General features: G+C 27.0%; 2 protein-coding genes across 2 annotated transcripts; both read right to left on the bottom strand.

The window, feature by feature from the left end:
* Positions 1–294: 294 nt before the first annotated feature.
* LOC145755880 (uncharacterized) lies at positions 295–18,355 on the bottom strand. The gene is made up of 22 exons (XM_082572116.1): positions 18,247–18,355; positions 17,343–17,392; positions 17,097–17,169; positions 16,270–16,313; positions 16,001–16,076; positions 15,266–15,315; positions 15,067–15,145; positions 14,895–14,944; positions 14,696–14,774; positions 14,041–14,090; positions 13,760–13,829; positions 11,726–13,527; positions 11,416–11,526; positions 9,837–10,061; positions 9,408–9,721; positions 9,204–9,246; positions 7,242–7,352; positions 6,442–6,496; positions 4,910–5,151; positions 2,209–2,367; positions 1,060–1,226; positions 295–605 (listed from the first exon to the last, which is right to left on the bottom strand). The coding sequence occupies exons 1-22, from the start codon at positions 18,353–18,355 to the stop codon at positions 593–595; spliced, it is 3,972 nt and encodes a 1,323-aa protein (XP_082428242.1). The 3' UTR covers positions 295–592.
* On the bottom strand, positions 18,249–26,597 carry LOC145755458 (uncharacterized). Its single transcript, XM_082571697.1, has 7 exons — positions 26,432–26,597; positions 21,889–21,990; positions 20,765–21,132; positions 20,458–20,533; positions 19,305–19,472; positions 18,465–18,560; positions 18,249–18,319 (listed from the first exon to the last, which is right to left on the bottom strand). The coding sequence occupies exons 3-6, from the start codon at positions 21,122–21,124 to the stop codon at positions 18,535–18,537; spliced, it is 630 nt and encodes a 209-aa protein (XP_082427823.1). The 5' UTR covers positions 21,125–21,132; positions 21,889–21,990; positions 26,432–26,597; the 3' UTR covers positions 18,249–18,319; positions 18,465–18,534.

Here is a 26,597-nt window from a genome sequence, read left to right as displayed (position 1 = left end):
TTTCGGTTTTTGAAAACTTATTTTCGGTTTTTAAAAACTTATTTTCGGTTTTTGAAAACTTATTTTCGGTTTACGTAAAACTTATTTTCGGTTTTTGAAAACTTATTTTCGGTTTTTAAAAATTTATTTTCGGTTTTTAAAATATATTTTCGTTTTTTTATTATTTTTTTTCGGTTTTAAAAAGTTATTTTCGGTTTTTAAAATATATTTTCGTTTTTTTATTATTTTTTTTCGGTTTTAAAAAGTTATTTTCGGTTTTTAAAATATATTTTCGTTTTTTATTATTTTTTTGGTTTGCCCTTCTGGGCCACCGTACTTATACGATAAAGAGCACGTTGTATACAACACAGAAATAATAATGAACCAAATAATGAATGAAAATTAATAATTGAAAATAAAACTGTAAAATAAATTATTAAAAACAAAATTAGCACTTATACGATAAAGAGCATGTTGTAAACAACGCAGAAATATTGAAGACCAAATAATGAATGAAAATAACTTTAAAAATAACTTTTCCATTTTCTTAAAATTTACTTTTTTTGCACAGAAAAGTTTTTTTTTAAACAAAATGAACAAAGTTTCCATGATTTCAGAACCACAACCTAGTTAAATACAAGTGGGTGTAATTTTAATAAAATCTAATCTAATTATTGGGTAAAATTATCAACATTTTTAAATATAATTTTCGATTATACAATCCTAAATAAAACAAATTGACAGTTGAAATAACATGTTTTATAGGGTTTAAACTAACGTGTTTTAGGGGTTTGTATTTGTTTTTAAATTTGAAGTTATTCTTCTTGCCTAGTAAAATGTAAATGTATGCCTTAAAAATTATCAACAATCTAAAAAAATAAAAATTGAAAATAGAATGTTACGAAAAAAAAATATTTAATAACTAATCTACAAAAATAAAAGGTAGTCTTAAAAGTGTCAAAAACCTCTTTTATTAAAAGTTAGCTTTAGTTTATTCTAGTAAAGGGATTTAAATATAGTCAATATGTTTGTCCTATAGTAAATATGTTTAAATAATGTTGAATAGTAAACAAAACTTACAGTTTCATATTTGGAACTTTTTTGCTTGCTTCCCTCAATAGTTGTTCCCCATCCTCAGTAAAACCACAATCCCATACACGTAAGCATTGAATGTTGTGGAGACATGATGAGAAAGCAACAGCACACTCATCTCCAAGATTGTTGCACCTAATATCCAACTCTTTCATCTAAAACATTTAAACTTTAATTAAAATCTGTTATTAGCACACCAATAGTTTAAATGAAGTTTTATTGTTAAATTATAATTTGCTTTTTTAACTTAAAAAAAAATATTTTAAATGTTTAAAATTGAATTTGTTTAATATAACTATAAAAAATAATTATTGTTAAATTTAAACGTTTTCTAAAGATTTAAATTGTTCTTGTGGTTAGGTTACATGTTGCATTTATTAATTTTTAAAACTTTTAATTTTCAAATAATTTGATTCTGGAAAAACACTAAAACTTATTTTAGTAAACATTAATACAATGGATTGTAACTTTACAATGAAGCATTGTTAAAGTTAATGGGCATTGTGACTGTTTAACTTTTTTTACAAAATTATAAATTTAATAAAAATTAAAGTTTTGTTTAAACAAATCAATTTTAATATCAAATGTTCAACTTTATCTTAAACAAAATTTATATTTTACTTAATTTAAAAATTATTCTAATTCACATAATTAATTTAAAACAACTATTAATCCAATAATTATTGAATCAATAAATTTAATTGTTGTAGTTAATTTTAGTAAGTGAAGTTAAACTTTAAGTTTAAATAAAATAAATTAAACTACTAATTAACATAAATTAAAAATAATATAAATAAAATAAATTCATCGATACTCTTAAGTTGTACCAGAAATTTGATAAAAAACATTTTATTAATTTTTAATTATTTCAAAATAGGAAAAATACAAAACTTAATTTAAAAAAAATATTAATAGATTGTAACTTAACAACGACCCATTGTTAAAGTTAATGGGCATTGTGACCGTTTCTACTTCTTGTTATAAAATTGAAAATAAATTTGTGTTTATATTTTTATAAACTAAATAAAAAAGTTTTGTTGTTACATAAAGTAATTTTAATAATAAATGTTATTTAAATCTAGTGCTTGTTTAAATAAAAAAATTGAAAAATACCAAGCAATAAAGTAATATACTTACAGGATGTGTTAGTTTTGAACAACCTCTAGCAATGGCCAATCCACCAACTTCTGTGATGTTACACTTCCAAATATTAAGTTCCTCAAACTTGTCAATAACCTCACCCAGTAATGTTGCAGCTTCATCCCCAATTTCGTTATTTGATAAGCCCAACTTTATCTAAAACAAAATTTATATTTTACATAATTAAAAGTTACTTTAATTAAAATAACTGGGATAAAAAATAGTTTAACAAAACACTTTATAAAATAATAATAACTAAAATTTTGAAGTAACACAAAAATGACCAATATTTAATTTTTAATAACTTGTTATTTATCTGAAATATTTAAACTTTAATTAAAATTTACTTATTATCACACTTGGGGTGGAGTAATTAAAGTCGAGTTAACGATAATCGCGAATTAAACTCGAGTTAAATCGCTAAAACGTTAACCGGCGATTGAGGTGGTTTAAACTCAGATTAACTTAAAATTAATTAACTACTTTATCAAAAAAAATTTTTTAGTTGTTTCATGGTTCATTAGTTTTTAGGTTAATTGGTTTAGTAACTTGTTAACATGTGCAATGCATTCTTTGCTGGAACAACAACGTTTCATTTTGAGTTCGTAGTTTAGAAAATCACGGCAATAGTCTAATAGTAAAACTAGATTGGCCTAAAAGTTGTTGTGATCGTTTGGACAGAGTCAATAGTAATTCATAGGTAGCTTATGGAAAACAATACAACAGCAAAGCAAAGTTGTATAATTAGTAAGTTAATACTGGTTGTAATGGCTTTAGTCAGTCCGTAAATCGTCAGTGATGTACCGGACATATCATTGTAAGGTATTTTACCTATTTTTGTTTCCTGTTAAATGCATATAAAATGTGTATAGTCAATTACAACATAAGTTTTATATGGGCTCTGCCAAATAAATTTGGTTAAAAGATTTATAATTAACTATTTAAGAAGTATTTTATTAAGTTGTCACAAGAGCAATATATTTAACCTTTATTGTAGTTATTGAAATTAGAAATTACAAACATCCTGTCAATCCCTAACAATGGGCAGGTCACAAAGTTTAGAAAATACTTTTATGTCGTTGAAGTTAAAAACCGTCCACCCTGGCTTGGCTAAACAAGAAAATGCGCGATGATGGTTTTAAGCATTTTGCTCTCAGTAAATACCTATTTTGGACAGGGTATCATATTTTCAATCTAGAAAAGCTTTGGTATTATATTTATGCAAAGTGGTAAGTAAACCCCTTTATTTAAATTTTATAGATAACTATTTTTTTTGAGTAACAAAATTTAAAAACATAAATAATACAATAATTAAATATGCAAACTATTAAATTTCATAAAAGTTGTTTAAACATGCTGCTCGGTAATTTTTTTAATTTTTTGTTTGCTCTATTTTTATTTCAAGTTCTTTCATTTTTAAATCATGTTCTTTTATATTTATTTCTTGGTTCTTTATTAGTAACTTTTTGGTTAGTTTATGAATTTCTTTTTTATTTTCTATTTCCTGCCTAAGTAGTAACATTTTAGCCTCCCTTACATCACCAGAATCACTATTTCTTTTTAAAGATTCCTTTTTCAAAACTAGATCTCTTCATTGGTAATAATATTCACAACATGAAATTTAACCTGGTTATTCTTTACATGCTATAAAAATTTCTCCATTTGAAGAACATTCAGTAACAATTTAATCATGACTGGGGTGCTACCAGTAAGATCAAGAATCGGCAAGGCATCATCATCAAAACTGTTATGCAGTGAATTGATTTCATTGGGAATTAAAGTTATTATTTAAAACAAAGTTTTGCAGGTTTGTAGTAAATTTATAGTTGTGATTTGGCTTTCTTTTTAATATTTTTGTATAAATTTTGTAAATTTTCTGGTGTTCTATTGCATCATTTATTGATTAAATTAAATTTTTTTGTTAAATCAACCCAAACTTTTTTTTTGCAGTTGTGGTAGAAGAATTTGTTAATTTTGAAGTTATAACTGGATAAAATTTTACCAATTCCAACAGTTCTCCTTCGCTTTGATCGTAGTTAAGAGTTCTCATTTTTTTTATCCATTTTATTCCTAGCTACAAAAAGATTACATAAAACACATAAACAATAATTTTTATGCAGTCTAACTATATTAACGTAAAAATTTCTTCTTAACTTTAAATATTACTGAAAATAGTTATTTATTATTTGGTCTCGCACAGCTCACCCAGCCAATAAATGACCAGCTTCTCCATTTGTTTCAATTACTGGGATTTCAGCATCGTAAGGTGCCAGTTTCTCTTGCCTTGTTTTCAGTGCAAAATTATGAAGACACATAATTGCAACTATTATAATTATTAAATTGTTCAGACGTGTCCGAAGTGGAATTGTAAGGGCCCGAAAGATTTGTTTTAAAATGCCAAAAGACTGTTCAATTCTTGATCTTGTTTTTATGTGAGCTTTATTGTACTTTTTTGTGGTAATGTTAAGGGATGAAGTAAAGGAGTCATTAAATATTTTTTACAGGGGTAACCATTGTCACCTAACAACAGACCAGACACAAATCAATCTTCAGAATGGTCACGAATTCTTTAATTTTCAAAAATTCGGGAGTCATGAGTCGATTCTGGCCAACGCACAACAATGTTGGTAAATACTCGGTGAGCATCACAGATGGCCTAAACATTATAGGAAAAAAATCCTTTTCTGTTTCTGAACACCTTAGGAGAATCACCACCAGGTGAAACAATAAGGATATGTGTGCTATCTATTGCTCCAACTACTTTGGGAAACCCTGAAACTTGTCCGAAATCATCCATGCATGTTTGCAGAGCCAATCCATAAGGAAATGTTACAAATAAGTGTTTGCGCGAAGTTATACACTTAGAAATCCAATGTACGATAAGACACATCGTACATCTATGTACCCCAACTAAGTCTCCATCACTACGTTGCAAATTCACTGTTGCATAAAACCTTAGGGTTATCAAAAGCTGCAACAATGCTGAAACACCATGGCTTCTAATTTTTAAACCTAAATCTTTTTCAATAATGTTATAAAGCTGTAAAATGCTATTTTTATTAAATCTGTAACGCTGGACTATTTCTCTTTCTATATATTTTTCAGGGGATTTGTAGTATCTTTTAATCGTTTTTGGGAATTTTGTTATTTGTATTCGTTACCTCAACAATTTCCAAAGTATCCATTTTAATAAAAAATTACTTAACAATCGTTTATTCCTATTGACAATATTTAAGAACAATTTGTAAAAAAAGTTTCTATAGCATTCATTTTTTTATAATAGTAATCTTAAGCCTGAATAAGCTAAAGGTCTGTTTTTTGTTTACTAACAGTAACTAATCTTAACTAAGTCTAACTTAATAAAGAAAGTTAAATGTTAAATTATTACTAAAACCCTTCAAAATCACGTTTAGCCTTATTATTTACAATAACTTAAATCTCGTGCAAAAAAGTGAACAAACCGTCCTTGGTTACAGCAAAAATCAACAAAAAATGTCGTTCGCTGTTTTGATTCGCTATAGCGATTTCAAACCTGTTTAAACCAGTTTTTAAACAAAAATTGCAAGTTAAACTAGGATTAGTTAATCCAAGTTTAACTCGACTTTAATAACACAAAAAAATAAAAAGTTAACCGGGGATTAAGTTAACTCGACTTTAATAACTCCACCCTTATTGTTTTAATAAAATTTTACTGTTAATTTATAAATAGTTTTTTAATAAATCAGCCAAAATATTTAAATGTTTAAAACTGAATTTGTTGAATGTCACTAAAAAAATGTAATAATTGTTAAATTTAATATTTTTGTAAAATTTTGTTTTAGATATTTCTTTAAAACTTTTAATTACGAAATAATTTGATTCTTAGAAAATACAAAAAATAATTTTATTTAAATATAATACAATAGACTGTAACTTAATAATGGACCATTGTTAAAGTTAATGGGCATTGTAACCGTTTTTACTTCTTGTTATAAAATTGAAAATAAATTTGTGTTTATATTTCTATAAACTAAATAAAAAAGTTTTGTTGTTACATAAAGTAATTTTAATATTAAATGTTATTTAAATCTAGTGCTTGTTTAAATAATTAATCTTTAAATACCAAGCAATAAAGTAATATACTCACAGTATTCGTTAGTTTTGAACAACCTCTAGCAATGGCCAATCCACCAACTTCTGTGATGTTACAACCCCTAATATTAAGTTTCTCAAACTTGTCAATAACCTCACCCAGTAATGTTACAGCTTCATCACCAATTTCGTTCCCTGATAAGTCCAACTTTATCTAAAACAAAATTTATATTTTACTTTAATTAAAAGTTACTTTAATTAAAATAACTAGGATAAAAAACAGTTAAACAAAACACTTTATAAAAATAGTAATAACTAAAATTTTGAAGTAACACAAAAATGACCAATATTTAATTTTTACCAACTTGTTATTTATCTGAAATATTTAAACTTTAATTAAAATTTACTTATTATCACACTTATTGTTTTAATAAAATTTTACTGTTAATTTATAAATGTTTTTAATAAATAAGCCAAAATATTTAAATGTTTAAAACTGAATTAGTTGAATGTCACTAAAAATAATGTATTAATTGTTAAATTTAAATATTTTTGTTTATTTTAAGTTTAAAATTCTGCAAAAGTTTATAAGGTAATTTTGTTTTAAATATTTCTTTAAAACTTTTACTTTTTAAATAATTTGATCCTGAGGAAATACAAAAAATATTTTATTTAAATATAATACAATAAATTGTAACTTAACAATAGACCATTGTTAAAGTTAATGGGCATTGTGACCGTTTTTACTTCTTGTTATAAAATCGAAAATAAAATTGTGTTTATATTTCTATAAACTAAATAAAAAAGTTTTGTTGTTACATAAAGTAATTTTAATAATAAATGTTATTTAAATCTAGTGCTTGTTTAAATAATTAATCTTTAAATACCAAGCAATAAAGTAATATACTTACAGGATGTGTTAGTTTTGAACAACCTCTAGCAATGGCCAATCCACCAACTTCTGTGATGTAACAACCTTCAATATTAAGTTCCTCAAACTTGTCAATAACCTCACCCAGTAATGTTACAGCTTCATCACCAAAATAGTTCTCTGATAAGTTCAACTTTATCTAAAACAAAATTTATATTTTACTTAATTTAAAGATTACTTTAATTAAAATAACTGAGATAAAAACTGTTTAACAAAACACTTTTAAAAATATTAATAAATAAAATTTTGAATTAACACAAAAATGACCAACATTTAATTTTCACCAACTTGTTATTTATCTGGAATATTTAAACTTTAATTAAAATTTACTTATTATCACACCAAGAGTGAAGTAATTAAAGTCGAGTTAACGGTAATCGCGAATTAAACTTGAGTTGAATCGCTAAAATGTTAACCGGCCAATTGAGGTAGTTTAAACTCAGATTAACTTAAAATTAATTAGCTACTTTATCAAAAAAAAATTACGGCAATAGTCTAATAGTAAAACTAGATTGGCCTAAAAGTTGTTGTGATCGTTTGGACAGAGTTAATAGTAATTCATAGGTAGCTTATGGAAAACAATACAACAGCAAAGCAAAGTTGTATAATTAGTAAGTTAGTACTGGTTGTAATGGCTTTAGTCAGTCCGTAAATCGTGAGTGATGTACCGGACATATCATTGTAAGGTATTTTACCTATTTTTGTCTTCTGTTAAATGCATATATAATGTGTATAGTCAATTACAACCTAAGTTTTATATGGACTTTGCCAAATAAATTTGGTTAAAATATTTATAATTAACTATTTAGGTAGTATTTTATTAAGTTGTGGCACAGGCAATATATTTAACCTTTATTGTAGTTATTGAAATTAGAAATTACAAACATCCTGTCAATCCTAACAATGGGCAGGTCAAAAAGTTTAGAAAATACTTTTATGTCGTTAAAGTTAAAAACCGTCCACCCTGGTTTGGCTAAACAAGGAAATGCGCGATGATGGTTTTAAGCATTTTGCTCTCGGTAAATACCTATTTTGGACAGGGTATCATATTTTTAATCTAGAAAAGCTTTGGTATTATATTCATGCGAAGTGGAAAGTAAACCCTTTTATTTAAATTTTATTGATAACTATTTTTTTTAGGTAACAAAATATAAAAACATAAATAATACAATAAATAAATATGCAAACTATTAAATTTCATAAAAGTTGTTTAAACATGCTGCTCGGTAATTTTTTAAATTTTTTGTTTGCTATATTTTTATTTCAAGTTCTTTCATTTTTAAATCATGTTCTTTTATTTTCATTTCTTGGTTCTTTATTAGTAACTTTTTGGTTAGTATATGAATTTCTTTTTTATTTTCTATTTCCTGCCTAAGTGGTAACATTTTAGCCTCCCTTACTCCACCAGAATCGATTTTTCTTTTTAAAGACTCCTTTTTTTAAACTAGATCTCTTTATTGGTAATAATATTCACAACATGAAATTTAACCTGGTTATTCTTTACATGCTATAAAAATATCTCCATTTGAAGAACATTCAGTAACAATTTGATCATGACTGGGGTGCTACCAGTAAGATCAAGAATCGGCAAGGCATCATCATCAAAACTGTTATGCAGTGAATTGATTTCATTGGGAATTAGAGCTATTATTTAAAACAAAGTTTTGCAGGTTTGTAGTAAATTTATCGTTGTGTATTATTTGGTTTATCATAAAATATAATTGTTACTCACAAATGACTTTCTGTGTAAAAGAGCTAATGGGATTAGGTGGTGGCCACCTCCTGTTTTTCTAATTTCTCTTTTTTGTTCTGTATTAGCTGATTTGGCTTCTTTTTAACATTTTTGTATAAATTTTGTATATTTTCTGGTGTTCTATTGCATCATATATTGATTAAATTAAATGTTTTTGTTAAATCAACCCAAACATTTTTTTGCAGTTGTGGTAGAAGAATTTGTTAATTTTGAAGTTATAACTGGATAAGATTTTACCAATTCCAACAGTTCTCCTTCGCTTTGATCGTAGTTAAGAGTTCTAATTTTTTTTTATTCATTTTATTCCTAGCTACAAAAAGATTACATAAAACACATAAACAAACATTTTTATGCAGTCTAACTATATTAACATAAAAATTTCTTCTTAAATTTAAATATTACTGAAAATAGTTATTTATTATTTGGTCTCGCACAGCTCACCCAGCCAATAAATGACCAGCTCCTCCATTTGTTTCAATTACTGGAATTTCAGCATCGTAAGGTGCCAGTTTCTCTTGCCTTGTTTTTAGTGCAAAATTATGAAGACACATAATTGCAACTATTATAATTATTGAATTGTCCAGACGTGTCCGAAGTGGAATTGCAAAGGCCTGAAACCTTTGTTTTAAAATGCCAAAAGACTGTTCAATTCTTGATCTTGTTTTTATGTGAGCTTTATTGTACTTTTTTGTGGTAATGTGAAGGGATAAAGTAAAGGAGTCATTAAATATTTTTACAGGGGTAACCATTGTCACCTAACAACAGACAAGACACAAATCAATCTTCAAAATGGTCACGAATTCATAAATTTTCAAAAATTTGGGAGTCATAAGTTGATCCTGGCCAACGCACAACAATGTTGGTAAATACTCGGTGAGCATCACAGATGGCCTGAACATTAACAAAAAAAAATCCTTTTCTGTTTCTGAACACCTCAGGAGAATCACCACTAGGTGAAACAATAGGAATATGTGTGCCATCTATTGCTCCAACTACTTTGGGAAACCCTGAAACTTGCCCAAAATCATCCATGCATGTTTGCAGAGCCAATCCACTAGGAAAAGTTACAAATAAGTGTTTGCGCGAAGCTATACACTTAAAAATCCGATGTACGATAAGGCACACCTTGCATTTATGTACCCCAACTAAGTCTCCATCACTGCGTTGTAAATTTTCTGTTGCATAATACCTAAGGGTTGCCAAAAGCTGCAACAATGCTGAAACACCATGGCTTCTAATTTTTAAACTTAAATCTTTTTCAATAATGTTATAAAGCTGTAAAATGCTATTTTTATTAAATCTGTAACGCTGGACTATTTCTCTTTCTGTATATTTTTCCAGGGATTTGTGAAATCTTTTTATTGTTTTTTTGGAATTTCGTATTTTGTATTTGTTATTTCAATGATTTCCAAAGTATCCATTTTAATAAAAAATTACTTAACAATCGTTTATTCCTATTGACAATATTTGAGAACAATTTGTAAAAAAAGTTTCTATAGCGTTCATTTTTTTATAATAGTAATCTTAAGCCTGAATAGGCTAAGGGCCTGTTTTTTATTTACTAACAGTAACTAATCTTAACTAAGGGTAACTTAATAAAGAAAGTTAAATGTTGAATTATTACTAAAACCCTTCAAATTCATGTTTAGCCTTATTATTTACAAAAACTTAAATCTCGTGCAAAAAAGTGAACAAACCGTCCTTGGTTACAGCGAAAATCAACAAAAATTGTTGTTCGCTGTTTTGATTCGCTATAGCGATTTCAAACCGGTTTAGACCAGTTTTTAAACAAAAATCGCAAGTAAAACTAGGATTAGTTAATCCGAGTTTAACTCAACTTCAATAACAACTAAAAAATAAAAAGTTAACTGAGGATTAAGTTAACTCGACTTTAATAACTCCACCCTTATTGTTTTAATAAAATTTTACTGTTAATTTATAAATCGTTTTTCAATAAATACGCCAAAATATTTAAATGTTTAAAATCGAATTTGTTTAATGTCACTAAAATAATGTGTTAATTGTTAAATTTAATTATTTTTGTTTATTTTAAGTTTAAAATTCTCCAAAAATTTATAAAGTAACATTTTGTTTTAAATATTTCTTTAAAACTTTTAATTTTTAAATAATTTGATCCTGAGGAAATACAAAAAATAATTTTATTTAAATATAATACAATAAGTTGTAACTTAACAATGACCCATTGTTAAAGTTAATGAGCATTGTGACTTTACTACTTCTTGTTATAAAATTGAAAATAAGTTTGTGTTTATATTTTTATAAACTAAATAAAAAAGTTTTGTTATTACATAAAGTAATTTTAATATTAAATGTTATTTAAATCTAGTGCTTGTTTAAATAATTAATCTTTAAATACCAAGCAATAAAGTAATATACTTACAGTATTCGTTAGTTTTGAACAAGCTCTAGCAATGGCCAATCCACCAACTTCTGTGATGCGACAACCACTAATTTTAAGTTCCTCAAACTTGTCAATAACCTCACCCAGTAATGTTACAGCTTCATCACTAATTTTGTTCGATGTTAAGTTCAACTTTATCTAAAACAAAATTTATATTTTACTTAATTTGAAGATTACTTTAATTTAATTACCTAAGAAAAATTTTAAAAAATGTATTCTTTATAAAATAGTAATTATGAGCATTTTGAATTAAAATAATAATTACCAACATTTTAATTCTTATTTAAAGCTAGTTCAAATAAATTTAAAATTTATTAAAATTTTAAAATTTGCTTACCTTCACTTTTAAACCTTTAAAGATACTAGGCAGTTGAGAAGATTTATCTTTACTAAAGCCCATCATTAAAGAAAGGGGTTTGGTCAGTTGTTCAAACAAGTAGCCAAGATGGATGTAGTCACTCGGCAACAAAGATTCCTCAAACTCGAAGTATAAATGATCAGGTAGAAGACTTAGAACAGACTGGTTGAGGTCATCATCGTTGGATTCATACAAATAACTGCTAAGTTCATTAATAGTTGATGAAGAATCAACATTTTTACACAAATCTTTAGCATATGTTTCTAGAACAGCTCGTTTTTCATCATAAGCTGTTGAAGAACCAGATTGAAATTCAGACAAATCCTTGGAACTGTAAAACCCAAACAGAAATTTTGTGACGACTTCCCATCGACTAGTGGAAAACTGTGGAACACATTCTTGAAATTCATCCAGACTTGCCCATAAGAATAAATACATGGCAGCAAACAGTTCTTGCCAGGTGAGATGACTGAAGTTGCTTCGCTTGTCTCCTTCTAATATCTTGACTTTCATGTTTGACGAATCATAAACAAAAGTGTCAAGAAATGTTTTAAGCATTTTTTCGGTAATTCCAGCCTTTTTAATGTCTTTTTGATCAAAAATAATTTTTTTCTTCTCAAACCCATTCCAGGCAAGATAAGCTAGACATTTAAATTCATTCTCAGGAACTACTGTGTTGTCAGGAAAATGATCTGACCTCATATAATGCAATAAAGAAGCAAGCATAACATTTGTCATAGTTTTTAGATTAACCTCTGAACCAGACAAAATTGCTTGATTGATGCAGTGCATGGATAGGATACAGTTGACAGGAACATAATTGTAAGCATCAATATCTGGATGATCTTGTAAGTAGGTTAAGACTTTAGGTGAATTTTCCCCACATATTTGCACGCAAATGTTTTCTTGTGCTTCCTTATTGAAACCAAGTAGTTTTAACACTAAGATAGGTCTGCAAGAAGGATGCCACTCATACATTTGCCTTGGTCGAGAAGTAATAAACTTATAAGCATTGGGAAATAACTTTCCAGTAAAAATGTTTTTTAGAAAATCCTCAGCAGAGCCATTTGTAGATACCAAGTTTTTGGGTGCTTTCCCTAAGGTAGTACTATCAGCTTCATCGAGTCCATCAAAGATGAGGATAGTGTCAGAACTGTTTTTAATGCAATTAAATGATTCTACATCAGTAGACTCTGGTCGATTCCAATCTATGGATGAATTTGCAACAAGAAACCTGAAAATCGACATTTTTTCATGAAAATCAACTGATCGCAAAATAATGCTGAATATAAATTTTATTTTCTGAAGAAACTTGTTATTATTAGAAACAATTTCCTGAATCAGAATTTTAATAAAAGTTGATTTACCAGTCCCTGCGTGCCCAACAAGTGCCATGACTTTAGAATGTATTTTAATAAAGTCTCTTTTTTTCTTGTCTAATTCAAGTCGTTCAGTTTCATTTCTTGGCTCTTTGTTGAATTTCCATTCAGCTGCTGCTTCAGCATTTCTTTTTGCTAATTCAAATACGTCATTCACCTTAATCTTTGTGCCATAGTGTTTGCCAGGTTGAGTTAACTTGGACATTCTTTCAAATTGTTCTTTTCTGGTATGAAAGTGATCAACTGAATCTAAATCTTGAATATCAGTGGAAGAATATTGAGTAAGTTCTAACTCAACAAATTCTAATTGTTTGTCTAACTGAACAGGAGAGCAGAATTCATGGGCAAAATTTCTAGCTTGCTCAAAACACTTAATGGAAAGTTGTTTACATAAAGAATTATCTAAAACAATAAAGTATTAAATGTAATATATTCATATAAATTATTTATATATTGTATATATTATAGAGTAGTGAACTTCTTTGTTAAGGCCCATTACAAAATAAAAATCTGCCCAAGATTCTATATTAACTGTACTGATAAAAATTACTCAGTTTTGTTACAAAGTTATCAAAATTGCAACCTCAAATTAAATAATAACATATAAATTTACTAAGAATTTTTTTTCTTTTACCTTTTTCTGTTAGTTTTGAAAAAAATTTTCGAAAACGTTTGACAAAAGATTTGGATTTTTTAGGAATTAGCTGAAAACATAAATTTAATTTTCAAAATGTTTAAAAATAAGTAAACATTTATTTCAAAAACTTTAAAATTCTTGCAATAGAGCTTAAATAATTTTTAAAACATCTCTTATAACTTTAATTAGTTAATTAATTATACTTAAACTGTGTCTCTAATGTAAATATGACACAACTTTGTAAATATTTATTTTTTTAACAAATCTAAAGTTAAAACCTGATTTGAAGCAGAGGATCTTAGCTGTACATTTTCATTCAAACTGGTACCTTCAATGTTAATAAAGTTTGTTTTTAGGATATTGAGATTTAAAGGTAAATATTGTATATAGAGAAAATCCCTACGCTCGCGTTTTAATGGTAAACTTTGCTTCAATAACACTTACTTTTTGTGTATTTTTGTAAGTTATTTGTAACCGTTTCTGACTGGTAAACTTTTAAAACTAACGACATACCCTTAAATTGTTAGAATTTTTCAAATACAGCCTACCTAATTAAAATACTTTTAAAAGTAAGAAATGTCTTACATAGTATTGCAAAATATTGTTTTTTATGTTAAGTTTGTTTCCTGCGAAAAAATTTAAAAAGGTGCAACAAATGGTTAAAAGGGAAAAATAAGAATATTTCCCTATGTCTGCCAGCATATGAGCTAACGACAATGATGTCGTGCGCTATGTGACTCGCAAGCACAGGGACTTTTTCTATTGACAATATTCTCGAAAACTACCAATTTTCAAAATAATGTTTCCTCGTGCAAGTTGGAAAAATTCGAACATAATTTAAAAAACCTGCAACTACATTTTACTATACTAAAAGTAAAAATAACAAAGACAAACACCACCACATTTTTGTTTGTAAAAGTTACTTAAACTTACTTTCATTCTGCCTTCTTCTTGGTACTGGAAACTCCTTTTTGTAAGTTTTCGCTGCAGTTAGTGAATTATCAGCATGTTTCTTTAAAACAAATATTTAAGTTTAGATTGATTTTATTAGACAAATTTCTTTAAACAAATATTAAAACTGTGTTTTTCAATTTGAACAAGCTTAAATTTATTGACAACTTTATAATTAAACCTGATTTAAAGCAGAAGATCTCGGTTGTACACTCTCAGTTAAAGTAGAACCTTTATTGTAAATGAAAATGAGTTAGATACAAGTTTGCTATATACTTCTTGTATTACATATTAATAAATATAAATATCAAGAGTCCCATACAATAAACATAATTTAATTTTGTTAAATTTACCTTCATTTCGTGTTTTTCTTGGTTCTGGATCAACCTGATGTGAAAGTTTTACTGGAGTTTGTGATTCTTTAGGTTGTTCCTTTAAACAAATTTTTTTGTAAAATTAAAATTTAATTCAATAATTTTTAAAAACAGTATTAAAACTTTTTTATTTATTGTACTTATAATAAAACTTTATTGATATTTCTAATGTTAAAACCTGATTTAAAGCAGAGGGTCCCAGTGGTACATTTTCCCTGGAAGTAGAACCTTTAATGTAAACACTTATGTTAATATAGAGTATGATTTCAATTTTTAAACTTTTTTTTTTACATTTAAAAAAAAATTTAAAGTATAAAGGAAGTTAGCAAAGAAAAAACTAAATTAATAAGATTATTTTCAATTGGCAGTTAAATCCAGAGAGCATAAAAAATAACAAAAAGGTAACTTTTAAAAGTATTTTAACATTTATAATGCAGCATTAAACTTTGCATAACAAACAAATATCTGAGATTAACTAAAACATAATAAATTAAAAATGCAATATTCAGTAAGAACCATAACAGTTGACTATGCATTTATAATAAAAAAAGTCATATGATCGCCCGACTTATTTTAAGTCAGGCTATACTTCTAACTTGTTTAAAGGTAAAAAAATTAGAAAAAATATCTGTAAATAATATTGTGTACAGTAATTTTACTGCTAGGATTACAGTACAAAAATATAAAATATAGAACTGAAAAGTCTGAGAGTTTTTTTAAATACTGTAAAGTACAAGTAATTCTAAATTTATTCTTATATGGAAAGTTTTATATTTACAGCCTAATTATATAGTTACTTTTGTCAGTAAATATTTAAAATCTTTTTTTCAAAAAATCAGCCTCCTCATTATGCAAAGAAGTAAATATTAAAACACTTTTATATAATAACATGATTATATTTTGGTAAATTTACCCTCATTTTGACTTTTTGGTTCTGGATCAACCTCAAGTGGAAGTTTAACTAAAGTTTTTGATTCTTCAGGTTGTTCCTTTAAACAAAACTTATTATAAAAAAAAATTTAATTTTACAACTTAGTTTCAATCATAAATGCCTAAAGGTTTAATGATAACCATTTAAATTAAAAAAAAAGTTGTCCCTTCAATTAAAAAAATCTAATTTAATATTTTTACTTTATTTGTTAATGTAAATATTTAAACATTGTATTGACAACAATTTAAAACCTGATTTGAAGCAAAGGCCTGTAAATTTTCATTTGAAGTAAAACCTGTAAAAATGCTGGTATTATGTAACAACAATTACTAGATTTATTATATTTAAGGTTAAATATAAATTGTTTTAAGTCAAGGTAAGAAGAATTTTCAATCCTCTTTACTTAACCCCTTTTATTATTGTATATTACTTCCACTAAATTTAGCGACCAGATAATATTGCATTATAATAAACAGATAATTAATTTTTTAGTTTAGCAGAAATAAGTATTGTAACAAATATAGACCGTTGTTATCTATTACAGCGATGACATGTTTCCACCTTTACTTGTTTGTTATCTTTATTTTAAGTTTCGTCACTTTTATGTAAGTGGCGCAGTTGTAATGAGATCTTAAGTGTTATGTTAAGTTTTATTTCAATATATTTTTGTTTTTTGATTCTATTTGGATAAGATTGTTTTTGTAAAATATAAGCAAAAAAACTTAATTTTGAATATAGAAAAGAATTGCTTGTAGCATCTTATTCAATAACACTTCGACATGTAAACAGTAAAATCAAACACAAGACTTTATGTAGTGATACCAGTGGTTATATCATTAGGTATTACCGCACAAGGTTTAAGGTTTAATACCAACTGCATCTATCTTAAAGTGTTATTTTGTTGATGACAAACTTAGTCACTTTTGCTATTACTAAATACATAAGCAGATTAAAATTACCAAACTTAATAAAGACATTTACATCCGATGCAAGATTAGACTATGATGTCAGTCTACTTATATCAAAGATAAACATATACCAAAAACACTTCCATATTATAAACAAGATTTAAATTTACCTTCATTTTGTCTTCTTCTTGGTTCTGGATCAACCTCATGTGGATCTGGAGTTTGTGATTCTTCAGGTTGTTCCTTTATAAACAGTAAAACTTTGGTTAAGTAACTACAAAAACTTTTTTATGATTACTAGTTATATTTATTATTCAAACTAAGTCCAAAATCTTATTATTTATTATAAACAACATTTAAACTTTGTTATTTAGTTTAAGCATGCTTATATTTATTGAAAACTTTAAAGTTAAAACCTGATTTGAAGCGGAGGATCTCGGTTGTACATTTTCATTAGAAGTAGAACCTTTTAAAGTAAATAATATTGGATTAAAATAATGTTTCTTACAGGTGGTATTATATTGCATGAATATAATACATTTATTATACTTAAAGATCCCAATAACCTGTTAATCGTTAATTAACAAAGTTAACTTTGAAAATCGATATTAAACTTATTAATCTCCATTGCATTACGCTCTTTTTAATATAAGTTTATTAATCTAATTTTTTTACTAGTAAACCATGCTAAGAAGGGGTAGAATATATGAAAAATATCATCGTTTATCGGGTTTAAACAGTGCCATTTTTTAAATGATGTAACAGTGTATGTAAATGCCAACTGGTTGTCATCATTAACCAATCAAGTCTGCTTTAGAAATTTTTATAATTTTGTTTGTTTAGGTAAAATATCAACTATGGTCTAAATTATTGTATTTATCAAAATAGGATTGTTCCTTGTTTGTTTTAATTAAATTTTAACGGTAATGGTTATCAATAACTAAGCAGTGATAACAAGTTAATATATTGTGTAACAAATAACCATTTAATAAAGTTACTTTTTAGGTTAGCTGTGCCCACCTACAATTACATTAAAACCTGAGAAGTTAGTTTCGAATGGTAATAAATATTTTACAACAACCAACATTTGTTTATGTTAAGAATAAGATTAGTGACAATTAAACATTTTAATCATTGTTAAAAGTTTACTTTACAGCCTTATTCTACAGTTACTTTACCGAAACTAAATCAGTGTTTAGAATTATATAATGTTATTGACCACATGATATATTTATATTATCATAGACAGACCATAGACAAGCAAGGATCTTAAAAAAATATTAGAAACACTTCCATAAAATAAACAAGAATAAAACTTACCTTCAAATTGTCTTCTTCTTGGTTCTGGATCAACCTTATGTGGATCTGGGGTTTGTAATTCTTCAGGTTGCTCCTTTAAAAACAGTAAAACTTTGGTAACTACCAACATTTCTAATGATAACCAGTCATATTTTTTGTTGAACAAGATCTTATGACCCAATTTATATCAGTGTTTAACTTTTATTTGAGTAAGTATCGAATAGTTTTAAAGTTAAAACCTGATTTAAGCCAGAAGTTCTTGGCCGTTCATTTTCATTTGAAGTGGAAACTTTGATGTAGATACACAAGTTAATTAGAGCTAACTTTTATACTTGCTATGAAATAACAAAAAATAACAAAAAACTTTAAAATATAAAAAATAGTTGGCAAACTCCTAATGTTGTGTTGAAAGTAAAAATCAATTACAAATTTTTCGTTGTAAATATCTTTATTTTTAATGTGGGAAGGTCGAATGCGTGAGTTTGAAATATTATAGATTATGGTTGCCTGATAATTTAGCTGCTGATTAAGTGCTGGCTCAGCAGAAGTTCATACCATTTATAGCTTTTAACTCAACAGAGCTACAGCATGAGAGCATCGGGATTCGAATTCAGGACCTAATATGGTTTAGGTACACCATGCTGCCGATTCAAAATAAAGCCCGAAATCGTAAATGAAATAAACTGACTCTAACTGTACAATATAAAAGTCCTGATTGTAAGTATTATTTAATTTTGCATCACAAACAACTTAAATTTCTTGAGTTAGGTAAATAATTTAACTAGTTTCATGCAATATTTAAAAGGCAGTTAACACCTCGATTATATTTAAATTGTTTTATATTTGCTTAAACTATTATGCTCAACCCCATTTACATATTTAATGTAGTATTTTGTACATCATTATTATATAAGCCATAATCTTTTAATTTTGATTATTGAATAAATTTATAAAAATCAAACATAATTTAACAATATAAGGTTAATAATTTACTAGCACAGTTTTTTTAACTCTTCTATCAGATCAAAAATGCAATTTTCAGAGTATAATTATGTATTGTGAAAATAACTTGAAAATACCTGTTTTAGGAAATGTAGAATCGTATATTGAAGCCCCAGGCATGAATGCTCCACTATATTGCTTATGTTGAGTGATGTTTTCATGGTGAGTGATGTTTTGAGTGATCTCGTTTTGATGAAAATCACGAATTACGCTGACTTGTGGGTTATAAAAGTTTATCACAGCATCTATAATAAAAATAATTTAATATTAATAATAAAATTTGCATTGCTAATATGTTGCATAAAATAATGTTTTGTTAAGTCTATAAATAAACTAAGACTTGGCCTAGAGCAGCATTATGAAACTCGTTAGGTTAAATTTAACGATCTTGCTAATGCTTCAAAATTTAACGAGTTATCTTGCTCGTTAACTAATTACAAAACCACCTAGTTCATTAAAAATAAGAGAGTACAAAAAAAAGGATTTCTTGCTTCGCAAAGGGACAATTCTTACATTTTTACTGGATATCTCGGGGTTACATCAAAGCGGTGATGTTAAAATTTTATCCACAGGGGTGCTTTTATATTGTCATTTTTATAATGAAAAGTTAAGGCTATAGTGGATAGCCCAGCAATAGTCCATTTGTATGGTAATTTGATAATATGGTAAATGTTTAAAAACACATTTATTAACAAAACAAAATATAGTTATTTTATATATATACTTGTTTGTAAAAAAAACTTAAAGAAAACCATGACTTAAGATTAAACAGTTTGGTTATATCATCCATTTCGAAATAATGTTTTCCTTCGAATCCTTTATGTTTAAATGCTAAATTAAATTGAGTTTGGCAGATTGTTCAGTTTAAAGTTTCATGGCATTATATGTTAAGCATTTATTACACCAATTGTATATGTAACAATTTATATTAATAAGTGACAGTATATTTATGAACTTAAAAATATATCTTAGATGTAAAGTGATAACCAAGACAAAATACTTCTTGCTAAGTTAATGAATAGTAAATTCTACTCGCTAAATTTTGCCCGATCTTGTTCTTAAAATTTGATATTTTTTGTTTCGAAATACCCATTTTTTCTCTAAATACATTTTCGCTTGCTAATGATATATAAGTAACAAGATCGTTAACTTAACAAGTTTCGTAATGTCGGCCCTGGTTTCTATAGTCAGGCAAACCCAATCATATAAAATTAAAAAACAAAAACTCACTTGGAGGCAAATTCCTTGAAATTTCAGCAAAATCGCCGCCATAAATATTTAAACTAACTGGTCCTGCTTGCAAGTTCTGTAAAATTTATTTAAATTTTAATAAATGTAACATCACTATAGTAACACAACCTCATCCAAACACTTAAAATAATAAAATTAAAAGGTTAATGTTATTATAACAGCCATAAAGTTTTAAATTTGTTTCCTTTAACCCTTTTTTTAAATATATTTAGCAACCTTGTCCTATTAGATGGTTTTGGGAAAGTTTAATTATAAACCTTTATTTAGGTTTAAGTAAATAAAATACCTGAGTATTTAAATTCGATTCTGGATCATTATTGTCTGGCAACTCTAGATCATTATTGTTTGGCAACTCTGGATCATTATTGTCTGGAAACTCTGGATCATTATTGTCTGGAAACTCTGGATCATTATTGTCTGGAAACTCTGGATCATTATTGTCTGGAAGCTCTGGATCATTATTGTCTGGCAACTCTGGATCATTATTGGCTGGCAACTCTGGATCATTATTGTCTGGCAACTCTGGATCATTATTGTTTGGCAACTCTATTTCACTATTGTTTGGCAACTCTAGGTTATTATTGGCTGGCAACTCTGGATCATTATTGTTTGGCAACACTGGATCATCCGATTCAGTTTCCTCCATAATAAAAACTTCGAACAACTTTTAAAGTTAGAAAGCACAAAAATTCATTTAATAACGAGATAGTGTTTAGAAATTTATTAAGCAGATTACCTTAAAAATAAACACAAAATTTATATTTTGGTTAACTAATTTAAAATTTTTTAATAATTAGTGCAAATAGAACAAAATTAAATACGAAAATAATGGATTACAAAAATATTTTTTGGAATTATTTTTTACAAAGTGTTACAAATACATTTAATGCTTTTAACTCACATAGTTCCAGCAAAATTTAAATATTTTAGTAGTTGCAATTTTATATTCGGGTTTTGAAAATTATTAATATATAATGCCTTAATAATAGTCTTTTAATATAATGCTTTAGTAATAATCTTCTATTGCACAAAATAAGAATTTGGTTTTGTCTATTTCGTTGCATTAATTTAATATTCATTAATTAACTTTTTATGACTTTATTAATGCGCTAAAAATCATAAAAGTTTAATATACAAGTTTTACTAAAACATAGTCATCAACTCATGTTAGAATAACTTTTAGACTAGAGCAAAACGTTAACGAATATGCTTGGTTGGTTTTAGTGCTATTATAATGCCATCGTGTATGTATGGCTAAAGTTACAAGTTTTTGTTTAATTTAAAGTTGGGGTTTAATCTTCCTCTAAAAAATAAATTGCTAGGGACAAAAAAAAATATTTTTCCTTTTTTTAACGCTTCTGTTTTACTAAAACAAAGACAAAACCATTAACAACAATAAAAAATATTAACCTTGTGTTTTCTATGCTGCAATTTAGATGGAGTGGCTGTTTTCCGAAGTCACGTAGTCACAGAAAATATTTGTTAACACAAAAAAGTGATTGGTGCTGAAACCTAAATAAAAATAAAATATCAAAATACGTTAATCTCACAAATAACTGCACTCTTTCTATTAGCACAAAAGTGAAAAAAAAATTTGTAACAAAAAAACTATTAATTATTGCCAGCAAACTAATTTCTGTTTTTTTTAAAAGACAAACACAATCCTTAACATTTATAAACCTTTAACAATTAAGTTAATATTACAAATAGATACCAGGCACCAAGCTTACTACTTGATTATTGAATGTACCAATAAACATATTTTAAAGTTAATTACTTTTTGGTTAATGGGCTTACAAGTAACAACAAATTTAAAAATTTCTTTATATAACTAATAATTTCAGATTGCCAATTTATATTTAAGCATAAAAAAAAAAAAAAAAAATATTTTACTTTGTTAGAGATTTAAGTAGACAACATAAATTTTTATATTTTTTAATATTTACACTTCATTTTTTTATAAAATTTAACTAAAATGCTACTAAGCGTGTATGTATAATTAAAATTATATAAACAGGTCCACATAACTTTGTTTCAACAGCTTAAGTTAATGATAGGCAAAGACTAATCCATATTTTTACAATAGGAAAATCTATACCCACTTTTTACTATTTATAGCATTATCTAGTTCCACGCTATAAACTGTATGAACTTCTGCTGAGCCAGCACTTAATCTGTTAATCACCAGCATAATTATCAGGCAAATATAAATCTATATTATTCCAAACTGCCACAGGCAAGTTGATGTTAGATTGGGGAACAAATGGTCACGCATTCGACCTTCCCACATTGAGGATAAAAATATGTGCAAAAAAAAGAATATTGCCACTATATACCCAAAACAAGGATGTTATTTTATACAACAAAAACTTTTAATTAAAGTCACTGCTCTTATACAAGATGGCACACAAATTATTCATAAAATCAAAAAATAACAACCTTGTGTTTTCTATGCTGCAATTAGTTGGTGTGGCTGTTTTTTTAAAGTCAAACAGTAACATAGGCAAAACATAAGTGATATTAAAAGACCAATTCGAAATACGAATAAAACTTATATGTGAATTTAAAAACAACGTAAATAATAACAAAAATATGAATTACTTCGAATAAAACTCTCTTAAACTTTGTATTTACTGCCGGCTTAAGTCAATAAGTCAAGCATGAAGAGTAAACGACTACAATATTATAAAAACTACCCAAGCTTGAAGCTTGTAGTATAATTTTAGCCATTCCAACCCTCTTGTTAAAATTACTTTTGGTGCCAGATTAAAACTTGGTTTATGCTGCCGGCTTTAGTAAATAAGCCAAACTTGAAGAATAAATTACTACAATTTTAACACAACTACACAAAGCATGTCTGCACTATTCAAGCCATTTGTGAAGAAATATTTAACCCATTTGTATAAACCTTTTGTATAGAAAATTTTTTCTCCAGATTAGGGGTGGTTTATACTAAGCCAGACATGAGGGAAATTTTTAGCAATATTTTAAAAACACATTTAGCTATGCCAACTAAAATGACTTTATATTAAGCCTTTTACAAGCTTCAACAAACCTTTGTAATTTAAACATAAAATAAATAACCAACAAAACTTAGACGACATTACAATTTGATCATTTATTAATCATTTTATAATTTACAAAAAAAAAAACGTTAAATTAATATTGTAATTGAAAACATATTGTGTTATTAGTTTTATGTCAATAAATTGTTTAAAAAAGTTTTACTGTTAAGTTACAGCATTAAGTTTAAAACAAAACCATGTTAAATTTAAGTAACGCTTTTTCTTAAATGTATTCTTTTATAACAAGAAACTATTTTTTCCCATGAGCAGAAATATAGTTAGATAGTTATGTCACTTCTCTTTAGTAAAGTAACAAAATACAGACGTTACCCTTATTATAAATTATAAAGGCCAACCACTATGCTTGCTCTAGTTACAAAGACTTTAAAAGAATAAATCAACTAATAAACATTGCTATAACATCAAAGCTACCACTTATACTTTATGTACAGTGCGACGCCGACAACAGTAACTTAAAAAGCAACTGATAAAAATTTTTCAGAAACGCAATTTTTGTTGTATATAAATTTTATTTCCATTACTACAAATGTTTAAAACCGTGTTTTTAAATATATTACGTTTTGCATACATCTAATGTCTATTTGTTTAAAGAAAAATATATACACATAGTCGTGGGCGTCAATCCAAAAATAAATAAATAAATAAATTTAGAGGTGCCAAAAAATAGTAAAATCTTCGCTAAAAAATTCCGTTTTAAAGTGCTCATTAAACTTAACTCTTAACAGTCTTAAATTTAATATTCGCAAAGATAGCAGACAACATTAGTCTTTAACCAACTGAAGTACAATTATTACGTAAAATAAGGCACTGGACAATCGGTATTTGTTTCGCAATAATGCCAGTTTTAGACAATCTACAACGTGGCACACAGAATATGCCGTTTTTTGGCAACATATCAAAAAAAAATCGCTTATATAACTATCAATTATACGCAAAAAATGCAACATTTGCAAACAACCTAGGGGTGCCACATATATTCAGCACTTATTAAAATTATAAATGGGGGTAAATGGACCCCCTGCACCCCCAGGATCGACGCCAGTGCACATAGTAGCCAGCGACCACCAATATTCACAATTTATTTAAAAACCCCCGAGTACGAATTACCCATTGATATAGCGGCCTACAAGATTGTCTACAAGGCAAAAATACCTGTAGTTTAAAGTATGGATCAACATAAACTTAAGTAAGGATTAACCCATAATCTTTAACAAAATACTTTTAAATAATTTATGTTATTTTGAAATTTTAACATAAAAATATTTCAAACACCATTTTACCAAAAAAAATGCAACAAAAATATTAAAAACTCTTCAATCTTGGCCACTTACAAGCAAATGAGTGTAAATAAAATTGTTGGTAACCAGACATTTTGATCAGCCCGAAGATTTGTTTTAAAATAGCGGGGCGTTTGCAGTTCAATTACAGCGAAATATTTCGCGTATTCATGGAAAGTTGTCTATTGTATTTGAAATAAAATAAGCATTGAATCGATAATTTGTTTAATAAATAATGTGAAAAAATATGTTGTCTTTCATTTCCTGCGTCAATTTTACAATTACACAAACTAAATCCTATAAATAAGTTAGTTTAAAAGCAAGTGGTTTTCAGAAGCAAATGCGTAATACCATAACGTATTTTGTGGAATAAAGCCGTTTTTCTGAACAATATTTAAAGGAAATAAAACATCAATTCAAAATTTATTTACTAAATAATGTGTATAAATATGTTATTTGTTATTTGCCCGTGTCAAGTTATATCAAAGTATAAACTAAAACAAGGAAATGTCGAACGCTTTCAAGCGATAAAAAGAAGAGAAACAGCGAGTCTCGTTTTTCGTGTTTTAAGACCAATATTTAAAGAAAATAAATCATCATATAACTATTTATTGCTACAAAATTAGCAAAACATTATTGTTATTTTCTATGTCAACTTTTTAACTTAATAACACAAAATTATTAAAAAAAACGATTTAAAGTAGCGCACTTTAAAGTTACAAAAAGCAATGCAAGTTTTGATTATTTTTTAAATGTCGTTATTTAAAACAATATTTGATAAAAATCAATTATATTATAAAAATTTTTCACTAAATAATTTGCGAATATAAATTGTTTTTTTTTGCGTGTTTAATATTTAAATATATCCCTTAAAACTTGAAAAAAAATGTAATTTAAATTGGCGTGTTTTTGTTAACTATCCTGAATCAGTAAGATTAAGTCAGGATGTACTGAACGACCTTCTGACTTAATTTAAAGAATTTCGCGTTATAACACCTGCTCATAGCAACGTTTTCGGCAGAAATGCTTTGATGTTGCCCGAAAATGCGAGAAAGTGCGAGTGTCGCTTAAAAGCGCCTAAAATTTTAAAATTTAACACCGAAATTGGACGACAACATATTTTTGATCAATAATAAATAAAAAAATATCAATTTATGCTCCGTTAGCTTGAATTATTGCATTGAATAAGGGCATTTTTGCGTAATACGACCAATCGACAACTCACGTTTTGCATTGTTGCCTAACTCTATAAATTTTATCATAAGTTTTTAAGTGTAAATTAACATGGTATCTAATTAACAACATGTTTTTAAACAAATTTTGTTCAAGGAAATTGTTTTTTTGCATCTTTTAGTTTAAAAAAATCGTCTACAATATCGTCTGTTACTACGCGAAAAATATTTTTTTGACGGGCTTCTGCCCCGCTGTTTTAGACAAAAATTTACGGTCCGAGCTGTCTGGGCCGAAGTGTCTTGCATTACAATTTTTTGAAGTTGTTTTCGAGCTGTTTGGGCCGAAGTGTCTTGCATTACAATTTTTTTAAATTTAATAATTAGCAACATATTTATATAAATGTTGATGTTATTTTACTTGAAATATCGGCAAAGAATATCCACACCACCATCAAGAAGCAATAAAAATTCGAATGTCTAAAAACTCCACACAAACAATATTCTTCCAGCTGACCCACAGATCAAGTTTGGAAAACTGGATCCAAAAATTACTCACATTAGATTTGCACATAAAATACCCTACA

Source organism: Corella eumyota, chromosome 6, assembly GCF_963082875.1.
Source record: "Corella eumyota chromosome 6, kaCorEumy4.1, whole genome shotgun sequence".
Lineage (NCBI taxonomy): Eukaryota > Metazoa > Chordata > Ascidiacea > Phlebobranchia > Corellidae > Corella > Corella eumyota.
This window is presented reverse-complemented; position numbering and strand designations above follow the sequence as displayed.